Below are 15,917 nucleotides of genomic sequence, written 5' to 3' on the forward strand. Positions count from 1 at the left end.
CTTTGTCTCTGCATGTACACACACGCCCACACAAATACATCCATACACACACACAGATACACCCACACACACATTTATGCACACTTTAAGGGAGATTCACATGTTAATCAAAGGTAATGCTCTGTGCCTCTTTCCAAGTCTCTTTCAAGCCATTGCACTCCATTTGATGAAGAATGTTCCCATCCCAAAACTGTGCTGTAATGTGCTGGAGTGTTTAACGTTGGGTAGACAATACAACTAGCATGTCTGCCAAAGAAGGCCCCAAGCTGGTGCACACACAGAAAGGGAGGGAGAGAGAGCAACACACAAACACAGAATTAAGGAAGGTACAAACACACAGGCTTAAATTCACCCTGAAATCCAGACTGCTGATGCCTCACCCTGGACAGTGATCGGCTGACTTCCCCTCACCCTTCGCCGCCCCCCCATCACCTCTGGCCCCCTATACTCACACTCTCCTCCATTACCACATGAATGGGTGCCTGCGAAAAGACCACTGAAGATTCGGACGCCAACAGAAGGCAGCAGATTTGCAATTCAAACTGCCCCCCAATCGGGACAAGGCTGTCACCGATATGACAGAGGGCAGAGGAGGAGGGGGATGTGGGTTGAACGGTTGGATGGGGGGTACGGTGGCACTGCCTGCCACTGCCATGCCCACTTGTGTGTGTGTGTGTGTGTGTGTGTGTATGTGTTTGTCTTTGTGTGTGTGTGTTGAGTGACAGCATTACACTAAAAAAATGTCATGCTACAGTCGCTGAATGCTCCTTGAGATCACAGGGACAACCAGATCACAAAGTGACCATGTTCATATTGGCTAAAGATTGACTGAGAATAACGAGTTCATGGTTTATGTCTACAAATCTGATGTATGTAGACTGACAATAATGACAAATTAAATATAACTGAGGAAATGAAAAATTACTAAAAAATATATATGTTCTACTAGTAGCGGTATAGACTGTGATGGCTTGCCCGTAAATGTTTTCAAACAGAGGAAAAACATTTCTTCCGGTAATGACGCACCACTTCCGGATTAACGAAGCAATATGGCGGCGCCCATAGCGCTACATCTGGAGTTTGGGTTAGTACGAGTTTTGTTGTATAACAATTTAAAACGAAATAATGTGAACGGGGTATTAAATATTAACAACAAGATATTTCAGTAAGATCCATAAAAACGATTCAGTCTCTTGACAACGCCCTCATTACCACGCTTTTAACCTTAACTCGCACAGGGTACATATTAATTCATCTTGATACAACCTAATGTACGAGCTAAAAGCAGCAAACTATAATACTTCGTGACATTTAACTACTGCTGTGGTAGATCCGGTTGTGAAGTGTGAAAAATGGGGACATTTCTTGCGTGCAGCTGCAGCAGACATCTCGAATTAGAGTTGATATAGAAGCAGATAGCCGTCGGGTTCTGTCAACCTATCAGATTGTGAAGAGTCCTGAAGATTTCTCCAGTTTACTCATTCTTGTTGCGATTGCAGAGCAGTGAAATATAAAACGCCCAGTCGATATTAATGAAGTTTATGTGTGTGAGGAAAGTTTTGATTATGCTACGAATGCACATAAAATCAGTTGTAACCTGTTACCCCAGATGTAAAATGTCAATACATTTTAAGTGTTCGAGTAGGCTGTGCGCTAAAACTGGTTGCAATTTGGGTACCTTAGCACTCTCGTTCATTTTTCCAATATGAGAATTTTCACTAGTTTTCATTATTGTATTTACAGTATTTTCTTACACATTAGTTATTGTATTGATTGATAATACTGCTTTGCATAATTCATTGCACCAAGTTTGAGTTAATGGGTCCGTAGGGGAGCCTATTGTGAAAAAAATGTGTATTTTCTATTATGTATATCCTGCTAACAACGCAGAATTTGAATACAATGAAAATGCCAGAAAAAAATATATATGGAGCTAAGTGTCCACTAAGAAATACTGATCGGAGCACTGAATACACATATAGGTGCTTGCTGTTGAAATTAATATTCTGGACTTTTTAAACTATGCACTAAGGCAGACAGTAGGTTTTACAGTCCTGGAAAGCTGCAGATTGTTTTCAGGATAAAGAAGAAGCTGCAATCACTGATTTTCAGGGCTCAGGGTGGAAAAGTGTGTGGTGTGTGGTTGTGTCTGTGCAGGGAGCTGTGGGCTAGCTCGCAAGCCTCCACCAAATGTAAAGCACTAGGAGCAGATATATGATTGTTTCAGGGCTGAACCAGCTGACCCTGTGAGGTAGGCTAGGCTAGGCTAAGCTCTCTCTGACTCTGTGTGTCTCTGTGGGCCTCTGTGCTGGTGGGAGCAGGCAGAGGGCCAGAGGGGGGAGAGAGAGCAGAGAGAGAGGAGGACAACTGGGCATTCTCCAAGGGATGTGAGCCCTCTTTATTGAGCCCTGCACCTGCTGCTGCTGCTGCTGAGAGAGAACATCACACTAGTCTCCCTCTCTCTCTCTCTCCCTCTCCTCCTCCATCTCTCTTTCTCTTTCTGTTTCTCCATCTCTCTCTCAATCTAACACCTCCCTCTTACTCACTCTGTATTATTATTTATTTTCTCTATGTCACTCTGCTCCTGTCTCCCTCTATTTATTTATCTTGATCCTTCCCTTGCGATCCCTATGGACACGCATCTTTTTGGGGCACAGACACACAGATACACACACACACACACACACACACAGACACACAAACGCGTGTTCTTTTTTCCTCCTTTTTTTCTCTTTCATCTCCATCCCTTTGCTCCTGCTTTCAGTTGCATCTCTTTTATCCTCTATTCCCTGGATCTCTCCTTCTTTCCATCCCTCTCATCTCTCACTTGCTCTCTCTATCTGTATCTTTTTCAGTGTAATGTATAGTGAGTGGACTGAATGGCGTGTGTGTGAACTGTTGATGTCAGGCATTTTAGTGAGGTTATCACCACCACGTGCCCCAACACCCCCTCTTCCAGTAGCAAAGCCTCAGTGTTGTCCTCCTCCTCCTCCTCCTCCTCCTCCTCCTTTACTCCTCCTCTCCATCTCCTCCATCTCTCCTCGTCCAACAATGATGTCAGAGGCCCAGCTGAAGGTGAAGTGGTGTTTTCATCTGGACCAGGCACCAGCATCAGCACCAGCTGACCTCACAGTATCACATGCCTCAAGCTTGCACGGCTGAGCTGCCTCGGCCACATACAGAGAAAGAGGGAAACTGTTGGGGCTCTAGTAAGCTCTTTAGATAGAAGGCTGTAATTCCTCGGCATGCACTGGCAGTGCATTAAACAGCGTGATATAACAGGGATATATATATCGACCTTGATTTGACACCATGTTGTTTTCTCCTTGTATCCAGATATGTCTCTGTTTTACTGTCTGTCACTGCCTACACCTAAAATATATCTCCTCCTGTCACTTTCTGTCCATTTGTCACAACACTTCTTTTCTCTCCCACTCTCTTTGTAATAATCCAGCCACCATGCTTAGGGAAACAGATCCATAAACACTAGTTATCTGATCTTTAATGAAGGGTCATGAGGTCAGACAGGCTTGAGTTAATTAGCTCAGCCTGACCAGCATCAGTGAGTTCAGTCATCCATTAGGTAATGTACAGGTCACTTCAGGGTCAGCAAGGATGGTGGCCATATTAGGACAGCAGCATGACCCACATGTGTTGCCTGTGTACCGTGCAGAGTCTAACTGTACCTCTGTATGTGGCGTTATTACACTAACATGAACTTAACACCTTTTGTAGTTATAACTCTTTGGTCTTGTCATCCGAAGCATATTGCCTCTGAAACATACTACATATTTTCTGTGTATTGGGACAGAGGTACTTGTATAAAAAGGACAGGTACTAGAAACATATCAGATATTGGCATATATGAGTTGGATTTAGGGTTACAGTTAACAATAAGGACACTCAGGACACATCAGATTTTGTTTGTGTCTGATCGGGCACGTAGTGTGATTTGGCTGGACTTCTTGCTGTGATCCTCATAGAGACCAGTTGGACCAATAATGAACTTTATGCAGGCTAAAACATTAGCACTATGCAGGCTAATTGGGGGATGTCTGAAAAAAACCAGACAGGCCTTAGGCTGACACTGATGCCAGACAGACCTTTGGCTGACACTCTCCTTCAGTTTTGAGCCAGGTTTTGGTCAATGTTCCTTCCTGCTAATATGGAGTTCAGAGAATACCGTGCAAGTCTGTGTGTGTTTGGTGACAGCTGTTTTTAAGGCACTGTGCTATTTCCAGAAAAATCATGTAGTGGTTTCTGGCATTTTTGAAGGTTGCCATGGAACCCCCTTTATGACATCATCATCTCCCTGTTTTCTCTGCAGGGGCGGAGCAGAGCTACTGTTTGATGGGGTCAAGGATCATCATGTGACTTTGCCCAGCGAATCGGAGCCCTGTAAGTATTGACACACGCAGAATCTTCAGGACTGGCCTAGCTCCTGACTCATTTAAATGGCACTCTTGGAATCTGGCGCATTTAAATCTCCTTTCAAAAATCACGGAAGACAAAAGGGAAATTGAAAATGTCAAGTATGCCCCCCCTAAAATAAATTGGATTAAAAATCAAGGTAGCGTTAAATTAAATAACACTGGGGTTAACACAGTGAATACTTTTTTCTCATTCTTTTATTTTAATTTTTCACTTTCATTTCCTGTGCAGAAAACTACTCAACCCACCCTGGTGTTGATGACTTAATTGACTCCATATATCTTGATGCTTACCTAAAGCCAAAAAACTGACATTGGGGGTGGGGTTGTGCCCTGCTGGCCTCTCTTGCTCCAGAGCCAAGAGGAGAGAGGCCTCTCAGCCAGCATGCTGGCCACAGACAAAAAGACACACAAATCATATCACATCATGTGGCCTCTCTCTCTCTCTCTCTCTCTCTCTCTTTTTCTGTCTCTCTCTTTTGCCCTGTATCTTTCTCTATTGCATCCATTACTTTCTCTTTCCCTTCTTCTTTTCCTCCCTCTGCCAATCCCCTTTCGCTCTGTCCTCTCCTCCCCTCCCCTCTCTCAGTCGCTCTGTCCTCTCCTCCCCTCCCCTCTCTCTGTCGCTCTGTCATTCTGCTCGTGACCCCGGTCGAGTGAGGTTCACATGTTTCCCTGGACACCTGCTCTGTCTCAGCTAGGCCCTGGCCAGCTCTTCTTTTCTCCTTTCCTTTCCTCTCCTTTCCTCTCTCCTCTCCTCGTGGTCTCCACCATGGTGGCCACAGTCCGAACACCGCCAGCTCCACCACCACAAACCCACTGCCGCAAATCGGGTCTTAAGAAGCTGCCATCCACTCCTCCCTCTCTCACTTTCCCTTTTCCTCTTTCTCTCCCTCCTTTCACTTCTTTCCTTTACTTCCCCCTCCACAACAATGGACCAGAATGCCCCCCCTCCCCTCATTTTCCTTACCCCCCACCCCCCCTCCTCTACCACCAACATCTGTGAGGCCCCCATGCCCGGTTCTTTTCTTCCCCTAACTGCTCTGTTATTGTCAGGCTTTCACTTGTAAATTCAGCCACTGATACTGTTGATGGGTCTTTTCGCCATGACGCCGAGGTCAGTGGAAAGGTATGGGGGGGGGGGGCTGGGGGGATTGGGCGAGTGGGGTGTTCAGGGGAAAGGGAAAGAGAGCTATGGGGGGGTTAGTTGGGGAGGGGCTGACAGGGACAATTGTGACAAAGCACTAAGTCCTTTTTGTGTGCAATCATTTTGGACGGTTGGAAGGACAAATGCCCCAGTTCGTACTCTCCCACTCTCTCTCTCTCTTTCTCTTTCTCCCCCTCCCTCTCTCTCTCTCACTCGCATTCCTCCGGCATCCTGGTGGGACGTTGGGGATGAAAGTTTGTGCTGAGAGTGAAGAAGAAGGAAAGAAAATGGAGGGAGAAAAAAAACCTCAATCTTCAGCCTCAGACACCAAGTTCTGTCAAGAGTCGGACTCCCGATTTTTTCCCTTGATGGGGCCTCAACTCCTATTGCAGACCTGCGGAAAGGGATTCAGTCTGAACACCACATCCCATGATTCAGCCTGAACGCACAATATCCCATGATTCAGTCTGTGCAGTAAAATGTCCAGGGTGGGATGACTGAGTTCTTAGAGTAGAGTTGACTCACACACTCTATAGTGCTTGCTTTCCCCAAAACCTTTCATGTATCTAAATGTATGTAAAACGGTTTACAAAAATGTAAACAGCCAATATCCTGAATCCAGAAAATCCTGAACACTGCATGTTGGGTATGTCTTCAAGGAAAAGGGGGTTTCCCGGTTTGTTGTCAATGTGCTTTTAGAACTTAAGTGTGTTTGCCATTAAGCTTTGGAGAAGCAGTGTTGATATGTCTGTGTGCACGTGGAGCTAAACTGGGTTTGCGAGTGAGCGTTTGAGAAACGCTGTTGATTCTTGGGGTGTGTGTGCACTTCTGTGTGTGTGTGTGCGCACAAACTCCTCTCTGCCCCTTTCTTAGTATGTGTAAGGCCGTGCTAATTTCCTGCTAACGTGTGATATTTCAAGTCACACAGGAGGAGCCTCGTGGAGGCATTTGGCTTACTAGCATCTCGAGGTGGGAACGGCAAGAGGCCTTTTGTTATCGCCAGCGTTTGTCCTGACCCCAACAAAACCATCGCAAACAACAGAAAGGGTCGTCTCCGTGGCACTGTAGTCTCCACGACAACCCGAGGACAAAAGTTGACCACAGGAGGGAATGTGGTCGCGGGGCATGGAGGAGGAAAGAAGGGCTGACCTTGGTGGAGGTCCTTGGAACCCCGTAGGCAGAACCGCTGGTGTGTGTGTGTGTGTGTGTGTGTGTGTGTGTGTGTGTGTGTGTGTGTGTAGGCTGTGAGGTCACGGCTGGCCTACCCAAGCCCCTCTCAGTGTAAGATCTGACATGGGGTTCAGGCAGAATTCGCACCCCTCCTTTCCCACCCTTCCCAAATTTTCGGTGTTTTTTCCAGCAATGCATGTGGATGATTGATGACTTGGGCTAACCCCCCCGCCACCCATTCCCCCCCACCCCTCCTCGTTTGCTGTCATAGTAACACTCACCCTCATAACCCCAGCAAGATGAATGACTTCATTCCGTCCCTCCCACAGATAAGGATGATAATGATAGTCATAACGCTGGAGAAAAGGAGGGACGAAACAGACAGAAGGAAAAAAAGACAAAGCGAGCGAAAGAGCGAGGGAAATAACGGAATAGGGGGACAGGGAAAGCATAGGCGGGCGATGGTTTGTACCCGTGACGCTATCACCCACCCCCCCGATACAGATAGACCACTGTCCCAGCATGCACCTGGTTGCCATGACGCAAGCACATCATTTTCCTCGCTTCCACCCCTGCTCCGCCTTCTGTCGTCTGTGCACTGTGTGTGTGTGTGTGTGTGTGTGTGTGTTTCTTACCCCGCCCGCATTATGTAGCACTTCCTCTCATCTGTGCACACTGTGATGGAACAGGCAGAATGCAAACATGAGGAGCCTGATGTCTCTCCTCACTCCGACATCCCCAAACACACACACTCCGACATCCCCAAACACACACACACACACACACACAAAAACATACACACTCCCATTCACATTTCCGCGTTCACGCAGAAATAAGTGACGATGACTTCTTTGTGTGCTGCTTTTTAAAGTCGCCCTGGTTTAGGACAGATGAGCATAGGAGTGATTGCTTCTGTTTTTAGACCTGCAGTGGTGAAAGTCAATAGTCATTGCCTTAGCGCTGCGTCCAGGCAAGCATCACTCTTCTTTATAGGTGCGGTAGGCGGGCAAAGGAGCTGCGGGCTTCTGCAAGGTACAACGATCGTTACACAACTGAAGACCCTGACAGCGATCCAATTAACCTGAAACAGCCTCTCCATACCACCCCCCCCCACACACACACACACCCACCCACCCAACCAGCCACCACCACCACGCACACACACATACACATACACACACACACACACACACACACACACACACACACACACACACACACACACACAGATACAGACAAACAGCACGGACCCCTTTACCACTTTGTGCAAGACACACACACACACACACACACACACACACCCAACCACCGAACAAGCCACACACACAGACACACACATAGACTGGTGTGCTGACTTCTCAAAATCCATGCAGCTTCATGAGGGGCGCGGCTTCCTTGATTGAGCCATGTGGGCTTCGGTACTGGGGAATTCCTCCTCACCATCTTCTCCCTCTCACTCTCTGTCTTATTTCTTTCTTACCCCTTTCGTTCACTCTCTGTCTCTCGTTCTTGCTCTGACCATTTTTCTCGCTCTTTCTTTTCTCAGTGTCCCTTCCTCTATCAGTCTTTCTTTCTCTCTTTCAGTCTTTCGGTCTGTCTGTCTCTCTCTCTCCCTCCCCCTCTCCATTTTTCTCTTATTGTCTTCTTCCCTCAGTCTGTCTCTCTCCTTCCCCCTCCCTCTCTTCTCTCCGTTTGTTTTTGTGTTCAGTTCCTCTGAAACTTAGCCCTTCCCATTAGCGTTAGCATAGTGAAGTGCTTTGCTTCGCTACAGAATTGCCTGACGCATCAGGTCTTCTGAAACACATTAGCACAGACCTCCACTCCTTACCCCATCTAGCCCCCCCCCCTCCCCCCTCCCTCCCCCCCACCCGCCCCAAACTTCTCTTCATCCTCTGGGCATCTGGATGATCTTTTTCCTTTCACTCTCTGTTTAATGGAGAAATTGAGATAAAATAAAAGATTGGGAGCAGTTCGGTAGCTGTCTTTCCACAGTGCTGCTGCATGCTGAGCTGAATTTGCTGGTGGTTGAGACGGTTACAGAATTCTGAGAGTCGTTGAACGCTGCCCAGCCGGTTCAGAGTCCTGATGCTGCCTTCGCTGAGGGTGCGACACCAGAAATGTATTCCCATACGTGTGTGTGTGTGAGGACGCCCACGCTCACACACACTCAGACACACTCTCATGCACACATGAACTTGCACATGCGCACACACACACGTACACACAAACGCAGTGCCGTCACCTTCAGCTGATGTACAGTAAAGATGGAGGGGAAAATGGCTGCCGCTTCCTTTACTGCTACCAGTGACATTATTCTGTTGCTTTTACATCATGGAATGAAGTTGGAATGAGAGGAGTCGCGTATTTAGTGATATAGCTGTGTTGGATGAGGTGTCGGTAAACGGGTTTCTGTGTAAATCTCTGTCGGTGTGAACATTATTTGTTGATGTATGTTTATGTAAACAGACAAACACACATATTCACCATCACAGGCACTTATTTTTTGGTGCAATTTGTGTATGAAATTCTGTTTGAATAATTGTGAGCATATCTATTTGTATTTTTGCTATATTGTGTGTTTGTGTGTGCGTGCATGCATGTGTTTGTGAATATGCATGTCTGGTACGTGTGTGTGTGTGTGTGTGTGTGTGTGTGTGTGTGTGTGTGTGTGTGTGTGTGTGTGTGCGTGCGCACGTGCAGGAGACAGACAGCCCGCGGGGTGTGTGGGTCCTGTCTGACCAGAGGCTGATCAGTGTGTGATGTCCCTCTCCTGATCAGTGTCATTGCATTTCGAATGGTCGAGCTTGAAACACACTGACGAGTGTTCCGCTTAGCCAACACACATGCGTGCACGTTCTTGCACACACAGACCCACACACTCATGAACTGTATTGCGCTGCTTTTGAGAGAAAACAAATTAAGATCAATCCTGCTGGTATAAAGAAGAAAGTCAGGATAGTGTGTGCCCCATATTTCTTTCCATCTTTCCATCTCTCTCTCTCTATCTCTTTCTCTTTCTCGATACATCCCTCTTTCTCTCTGTTCCCCTCTCCTCTGTAGTGAAACTGGCTGAATCCAGAGATGCAGGAAGCTGCTGATGTTGATCAAGACATGGACACATAGAAGCATACATAGAAATATTCTCTCTCACACACACAGACACACACACACACACACACACACACACTCACAAGCACACACACACACAAACACACATGCTGAATGGTATCTTAAATACATAAGAGTTTTATCATTGCATTACTTGTGTCATGATGAGATTAAATAATTACAGATAGTTAATAAATGTTTGTATTCATATTTGTAGTAATATTGTTTTGGTAATTTAAGTACTAATTAGTGAATTTAAATCAACCACACAGCTGGGGGAACTATATTGGGCGTGTAGAGGGGAATTGTTTGCTTGGATCACTGGCTGATGCAGTTGTGCTAATTTTGACAAGCTTGTGTCATAGTTTTCATTGCCCAGAAGTAGTGTTATCATCCAGGAGTGTTTTTCTATATTTTATACCTTGCACCTCACCCTCACTTCACTTGTTATTTTAGGTTTGGTCATTTTTGTGTTTTCTTGCTTATTTAATAAAAATCGTTGGCATTTAAAATTTCACACGTTTGTCAGTTTTCGGAGCTGCAACGGTGGACATGGACAATGGGCTGTTGGTGTCTGTGATGGAGCGGGATGCATCAAAACGCGAGGGCAGTCTCCTCAACCCAAGGGGCTCCAGAGCGTTTGTGTTTTTGTTTAGCTCTTGAACCGCTTCGCTACCCCATCACCCCCTCTATACACACACACACACAGACGCACTGTTTGATATTCATGCTTTAACACACACACACAGTCACACACACACTCTCTTACAGAGACACAAACATACACATTCACTGTTTGATATTCATGCATTTACACACACACACACACACACACAATCATTTTCCCCCAGTTGAGTCTCTGTCGCGTCAGATCGACCGGGGGGTTGAATCAGTGACCCGTGACCCTTCACCTTTGACCTCTGGCTGGCGTTTGCAGGGGACATGAAGCAGCTGCTGGTGTGGATCCAGAAGAACATGCTGAAGGAACGGCCCGAGCTTTTTGTGCAGGGGGACACCGTGTGAGTACACACACACATGCACAACCAAAAACACATGCATTTAGGCATGCAGAGAACGCTCACATGCATGAAGACATACACAAACACACGCTCACATACACACACAGGTTCATAGGGTGCATAAACACACACATATACACACTTACAGACACATCAAGTTCATGTGTCTTAACATATCCGTGGATGCAGACACACTCACACACACACTCACACACACTCACACACACACACACACACACACACACACACACGCACACACGTGCGCGCGCACACACACATACACCAGCACATGCGTATAGATACAGATACACATGTACACACACACACACACACACACACACACACAAATACACATGGCGATACACATGCATGCACACACACATGCACAGAACCTTGCACACACAGGCATAGACACACTCAAATACACAAGCCTAAGCAGAATATCACGCATGTACAATAAGTCATACACATGCATACAAACATAACATCAGACTGCTATAAATACATTTGTACAGAACACACACTAACACTCTAGATGTACTTCTTTATACATAGATAAAGTCACGCACAAATGTTAACTTAAACTTTATTTGATATTTACTATATTATATAATATAGAATATTATATAGAATTATTTGGAAGTTAATGCAGATATACAAAAATAACATGGTAAATATTTATACATTTATTTATACATGGCCTATTCTCAGTGATAATATATTTATATAATCGTGTTGTATGCACACATACTCTGTGTCTGTTTTGCACGCACACACACTTGATTTGTTATCCATGTTTTTTTGTTTGTTTTGTTGTTGTTGTAATTTGTTGTTGCTACTGAAAACAGCGGGTCATGTGAAAACGGTGTGGATGCCAAGTGTGTCCGGGACAGTGCTAGTTTTCTGTGCGTGGGGGTAGTGAATATGTGTGTGTGTGTGTGTGTGTGTGTGTGTGTGTTCTCACAGTCAACCCCCCTTCAGTCTACCACCTGACTAATTTAATGGGGAATTTATAGAGGCTCATTTGCAGAGGGGTGTGCATTAAGAGAAGGGGGACTTTTATAGGTCGTCTGGATGAGGAGGGTAGCATTACCTGGGTTCCATTCTTCTGTTGCATTTTCCCCTACCCTTAGCACCGTAGCAGGTTGCATTTGTGTGTGTGTGTGTGTGTGTGTGTGTGAGTGTGTGTGTTATTGCGGTTGTGCGTTGTTGATGTAGGTGATGGTGAAGGGGATGTCCTGTCCTTGCTACACGCACACACACAACGATCAGGGGGTACACTCCTGCGCAGACATATTTTCACACACCATGCTCCACACGTGCACGATATTTAAAATAATCACAGGTTCATGATCAGGGTGAACCCCCGGTCCTGTCAGACAGCCCATCGTTCTTTCACTGCGTTTAGCAAAGGAGCCATCAGGAGCGAATAATACACACACACACACACCCCCATGCTCACATACGTTTAATGCACCCTCTGACGTCACAGCACGGCTACCACTGTCATGGCGTCTCCTCGACCAAAGCAAAAACAACAGAGTACAGCGCTCAAGTGTGTGTGTGTGCAAAATCTTCCTCTCTCTCTCACACACACACACACACACACACACACACACCGGTGGATTACTATCCCAGGTCTGACGTGATGTGAAGATGCTAGTGTGTCCTGTGGGCAGAGCATCTTAAACATCTTGACAAATCAATTTGATTTTGGTATTTTCATTTAATTAATTTATCTTCTGTCTTTTAAAAAAAATATCTAAATAAATTGTTGCTCATAAAAGTTGGCCAAAATGTCTTTAGCACACATTTCACAAATGTTTCTGTGTGCGTTTGTGCTCTGTTTTTTTTTTTTGAGTGTGTGTGTGTGTGTGTGTGTGTGTGTGTGTGTGTGTGTGTGTGTGTGTCTGTGTGTGCTTTTAAACATGTCGGGGAGTAGAGGTGAGGGCTGTGTCGATGTAATAATCATGTGACTTTCACGCGGCTCTGATGGATATCATCTTTGTATATTGCACATTTCGGTAAAAGAGGTACCTATTACCCTGGATGTTCATGATCCCTGCCTGGAATTTTCATAGCAATCTGGGGGTGCTGATGTTGTCAGCGTCTGCTAAAGGCTCATTCTCCCTCTGAATACAGGAGGCCAGGAATATTGGTGCTCATCAACGATGCAGATTGGGAGCTGATGGTGAGTGTGTGTGTGTGTGTGTGTGTGTGTGTGTGTGTGTGTGTGTGTGTGTGTGTGTGTGTGTGTGGATTTACTTAGTCACTTATTTATTTATTTGTATGTTTGTGTGAGTGCATGTGCACATGATATCTCTTTGTGTTTGTTTTCACATCATTCTTGTATGCTGCAATCGCAGTAGTGTTGATATCAGTGTTCCTCCCATGTGCCGTGTGTCCACTGGTCATCCCTATCGTGTCTCATTAGAGGACATGTATGGACACGGCAGTTTAATTTTAAACAACACAATCAATGCAGAGAAAGTCAATGTCGCAACAACTGTCAATGGTGGTTAAAAGCATAAATCATGTGTTAATATGAAGTTATGAGATTATCTGCATCAGCCATAAGAAGATGTCATTGTGTCCAAGCAGCCATGGTTTAGCCTGGCTTGATGCATACAGCTGTCTACGATCTGGGCAGCTCAATAGCAATATTACCTATATATTTTAAGTTGTTAAATATTTGTGTGTGTGTGCGTGTTTGTTTGTGCATCTGTATGCTTCTTCGTATGTGTGCATGTATACATGTGCGTGCGTGTGCGTGTGCGTGTGTGTGCGGGCGTGTTTTCGCCTGCCTCTTTAGGGTGAGCTGGAGTACCAGCTTCAGGACCAAGATAATGTGGTCTTCATCTCTACTCTGCATGGGGGTTAACCGCCGTCCCCATAAAAAAAACAGACTGTGGACACTAACAGAGAACCCCCCCCCCCCCCCCCCCTCAACCTCAACCCCCACCCAACGCTCTCAGCCTTGTGTAGTTCATCAAGTCCTGGGCGCGACGCCCCAATGGATTCCCTTAATTTCTCCACCAATGCTACACAGGAACACTGAAAGGTTCTGATGGTTGTGTCACCCCGACTCGTGACCTTCAACACGGGGGATGTGGGGTGTATGTTCGTGGTGTGTATATGTGTGTGTGTGTGTGTGTGTGTGTGTGTGTGTGTGTGTGTGTGAGAGGGGGAGATACCCTTTGGAGACACAGATGCTTGACCAGCGTCCTATCAGGCCTGGACACCTGAGTCCAGAGTGTGTTGATGTGATTGTGTGTGTATGGATGCTGGGCAGAGGTCGGTCTGTCTAGACAGTGTGCAAATGGACCTCTGAGAGACATACAGGGGTCAATCTTTAAGACCATGGTCGTTGGGCTAAATTTGCCTCAGTCTTATTTTATACTGTTGTACATGTCATTAATCAATAAAAGTCATCTGTTTAAACAATTTAAGTGTGAAAAATTGTTGAGGTTGTGTTTAAGTGATATCACTTTAAGCCAAAAATTTCAATATATCTATGTTTTTTTTTTCTCTTTAAGATTTGCTGAAATTGGCCAAAACATTTTATTAAGATATAGATTAAAGCATTTCTGTTTAGTTTTTTTTTTTTTTGCATGACTCTCGTAGCCTATGGCAGATCTTATTCGTATAAGGTTATCCATATCTACAGGCCTTTTGACTATGTGAATCACGTTTTAGGGTGCCAACGCAGATGGATTCAAGGAAATGAAATTGCCTTCCCGATTTGCATCCTTAAATTAACTTCAAACATGGATAGGCCTACATTTAGGATAAAATAAATAATGATTACCGTTATGGGTAAACTCCGAATTCGAGTACGAAGGATTGATTGAGTTTAGCATTGAGAGCCGTATATCCGCATATCTAACTCATATGGTTCATCCAGAGGAGTCATCGCGGTGGGAGGTCGCGGTTCCGCTCCAGGCTCTGCCTTCAGAGGAAGGAAGACTCTCGGTTAGGATGCGATTTGTAACGGAAAACCTACTGATAAAGGATACAATGCTGCCGATGCTAATGGCTTGGTATTATCAGTGTTGCTAAGAAGTAGGCCTAGCTTAGTGTGTGTGTATTTGTGTTGTGAGAGTAGGCCTACTTGGAGCAGTAAGATAGAGAATAAACATGCAAGCGCACACAGTGTGTGGCCGATCCGAAGGCCATGAGAGTGTTGATGGTGTAATAGGCTACCTTAACATTTTTTACTCATCTGAATAGTGAATTAACTGGAAGAACTCTGCATTTTTAACTCCTTGGGTTAATTCTCAATAAAGTAACCTACGGGTGGTGTAGGCCTACCTTAATATCCACATTTTTATCCTATCAAATTGTTAAATATAACCTAGGCTATTTCAGTAGGCCCCAAAAAAACAGAGTATTGTATAGCAATCTGGCTAAACATATTGGTCGATATCTTTCTTTATGTATTTATGCATTTGTTGCAAACGATCAGGCAAACGATCATGGAAGCTATGGAATAGTGTGGAATTTCCGATTCGCATTCTGTGTTGGCTATTTATGAAACAAATATGCTGAACCTTTTAATTCAAATAAACAATTTTAGGATTAGGCTTAGGCTTTTTTTTAGGCTTAGGTGGGACATATGTAGGCATATAAAGGAAGACGATACAGGCTAGGTTATTTTTATGTAAATATAAATTCTGACCTAAATCGAAGTCAAAAGACCCGAAAAACTAGTAGTGTACGACCTATCCAGGAATTTTGGTCATTTTTATCTGGCCCTATGATTGTTTTAATGTAGCCCATATAACTGACCATGGTCTAACCAAGGAATGCACTTACTGGTCCACAATTAGCCTAATTCCAATTAGGTCCTACACGTAGCCTATAATTAAAGAAAACCTCATGTTTTCGAGTGTAAACAGGCAGCATCCTATCCTCACATGTAACAGCATAGGCCTGTCTGCTATGCAGTTGTGACAGGGACGAATACAAATATCTCTAGGCTATGATGGCCAAGGCTGCGCCAACCAATGGGCCCAAAGCACCTGCGCCCCCAAACTCCACCCC

At 45.1% G+C, this 15,917-nt stretch overlaps 1 protein-coding gene across 1 annotated transcript; it reads left to right on the plus strand.

The window, feature by feature from the left end:
- Positions 1-1,046: 1,046 nt before the first annotated feature.
- Positions 1,047-14,296, plus strand: urm1 (ubiquitin related modifier 1). The gene is made up of 5 exons (XM_080847818.1): positions 1,047-1,084; positions 4,328-4,398; positions 10,793-10,874; positions 13,017-13,065; positions 13,687-14,296. The coding sequence occupies exons 1-5, from the start codon at positions 1,050-1,052 to the stop codon at positions 13,753-13,755; spliced, it is 306 nt and encodes a 101-aa protein (XP_080703944.1). The 5' UTR covers positions 1,047-1,049; the 3' UTR covers positions 13,756-14,296.
- The last annotated feature ends 1,621 nt before the right edge of the window (positions 14,297-15,917 follow it).

Source organism: Sprattus sprattus, assembly GCF_963457725.1.
Source record: "Sprattus sprattus genome assembly, chromosome: 11".
NCBI lineage: Eukaryota > Metazoa > Chordata > Actinopteri > Clupeiformes > Clupeidae > Sprattus > Sprattus sprattus.

Bases quoted from the DNA above. Each gene is read 5' to 3' on its own strand.
- urm1 (XM_080847818.1), top strand. From the start codon at position 1,050: ATGGCGGCGCCCATAGCGCTACATCTGGAGTTTGG. The intron at 1,085-4,327 runs GTTAGTACGAGT...TTTTCTCTGCAG, and splicing joins GCGCTACATCTGGAGTTTGG to GGGCGGAGCAGAGCTACTGT. The intron at 10,875-13,016 runs GTGAGTACACAC...CTCTGAATACAG, and splicing joins TTTGTGCAGGGGGACACCGT to GAGGCCAGGAATATTGGTGC.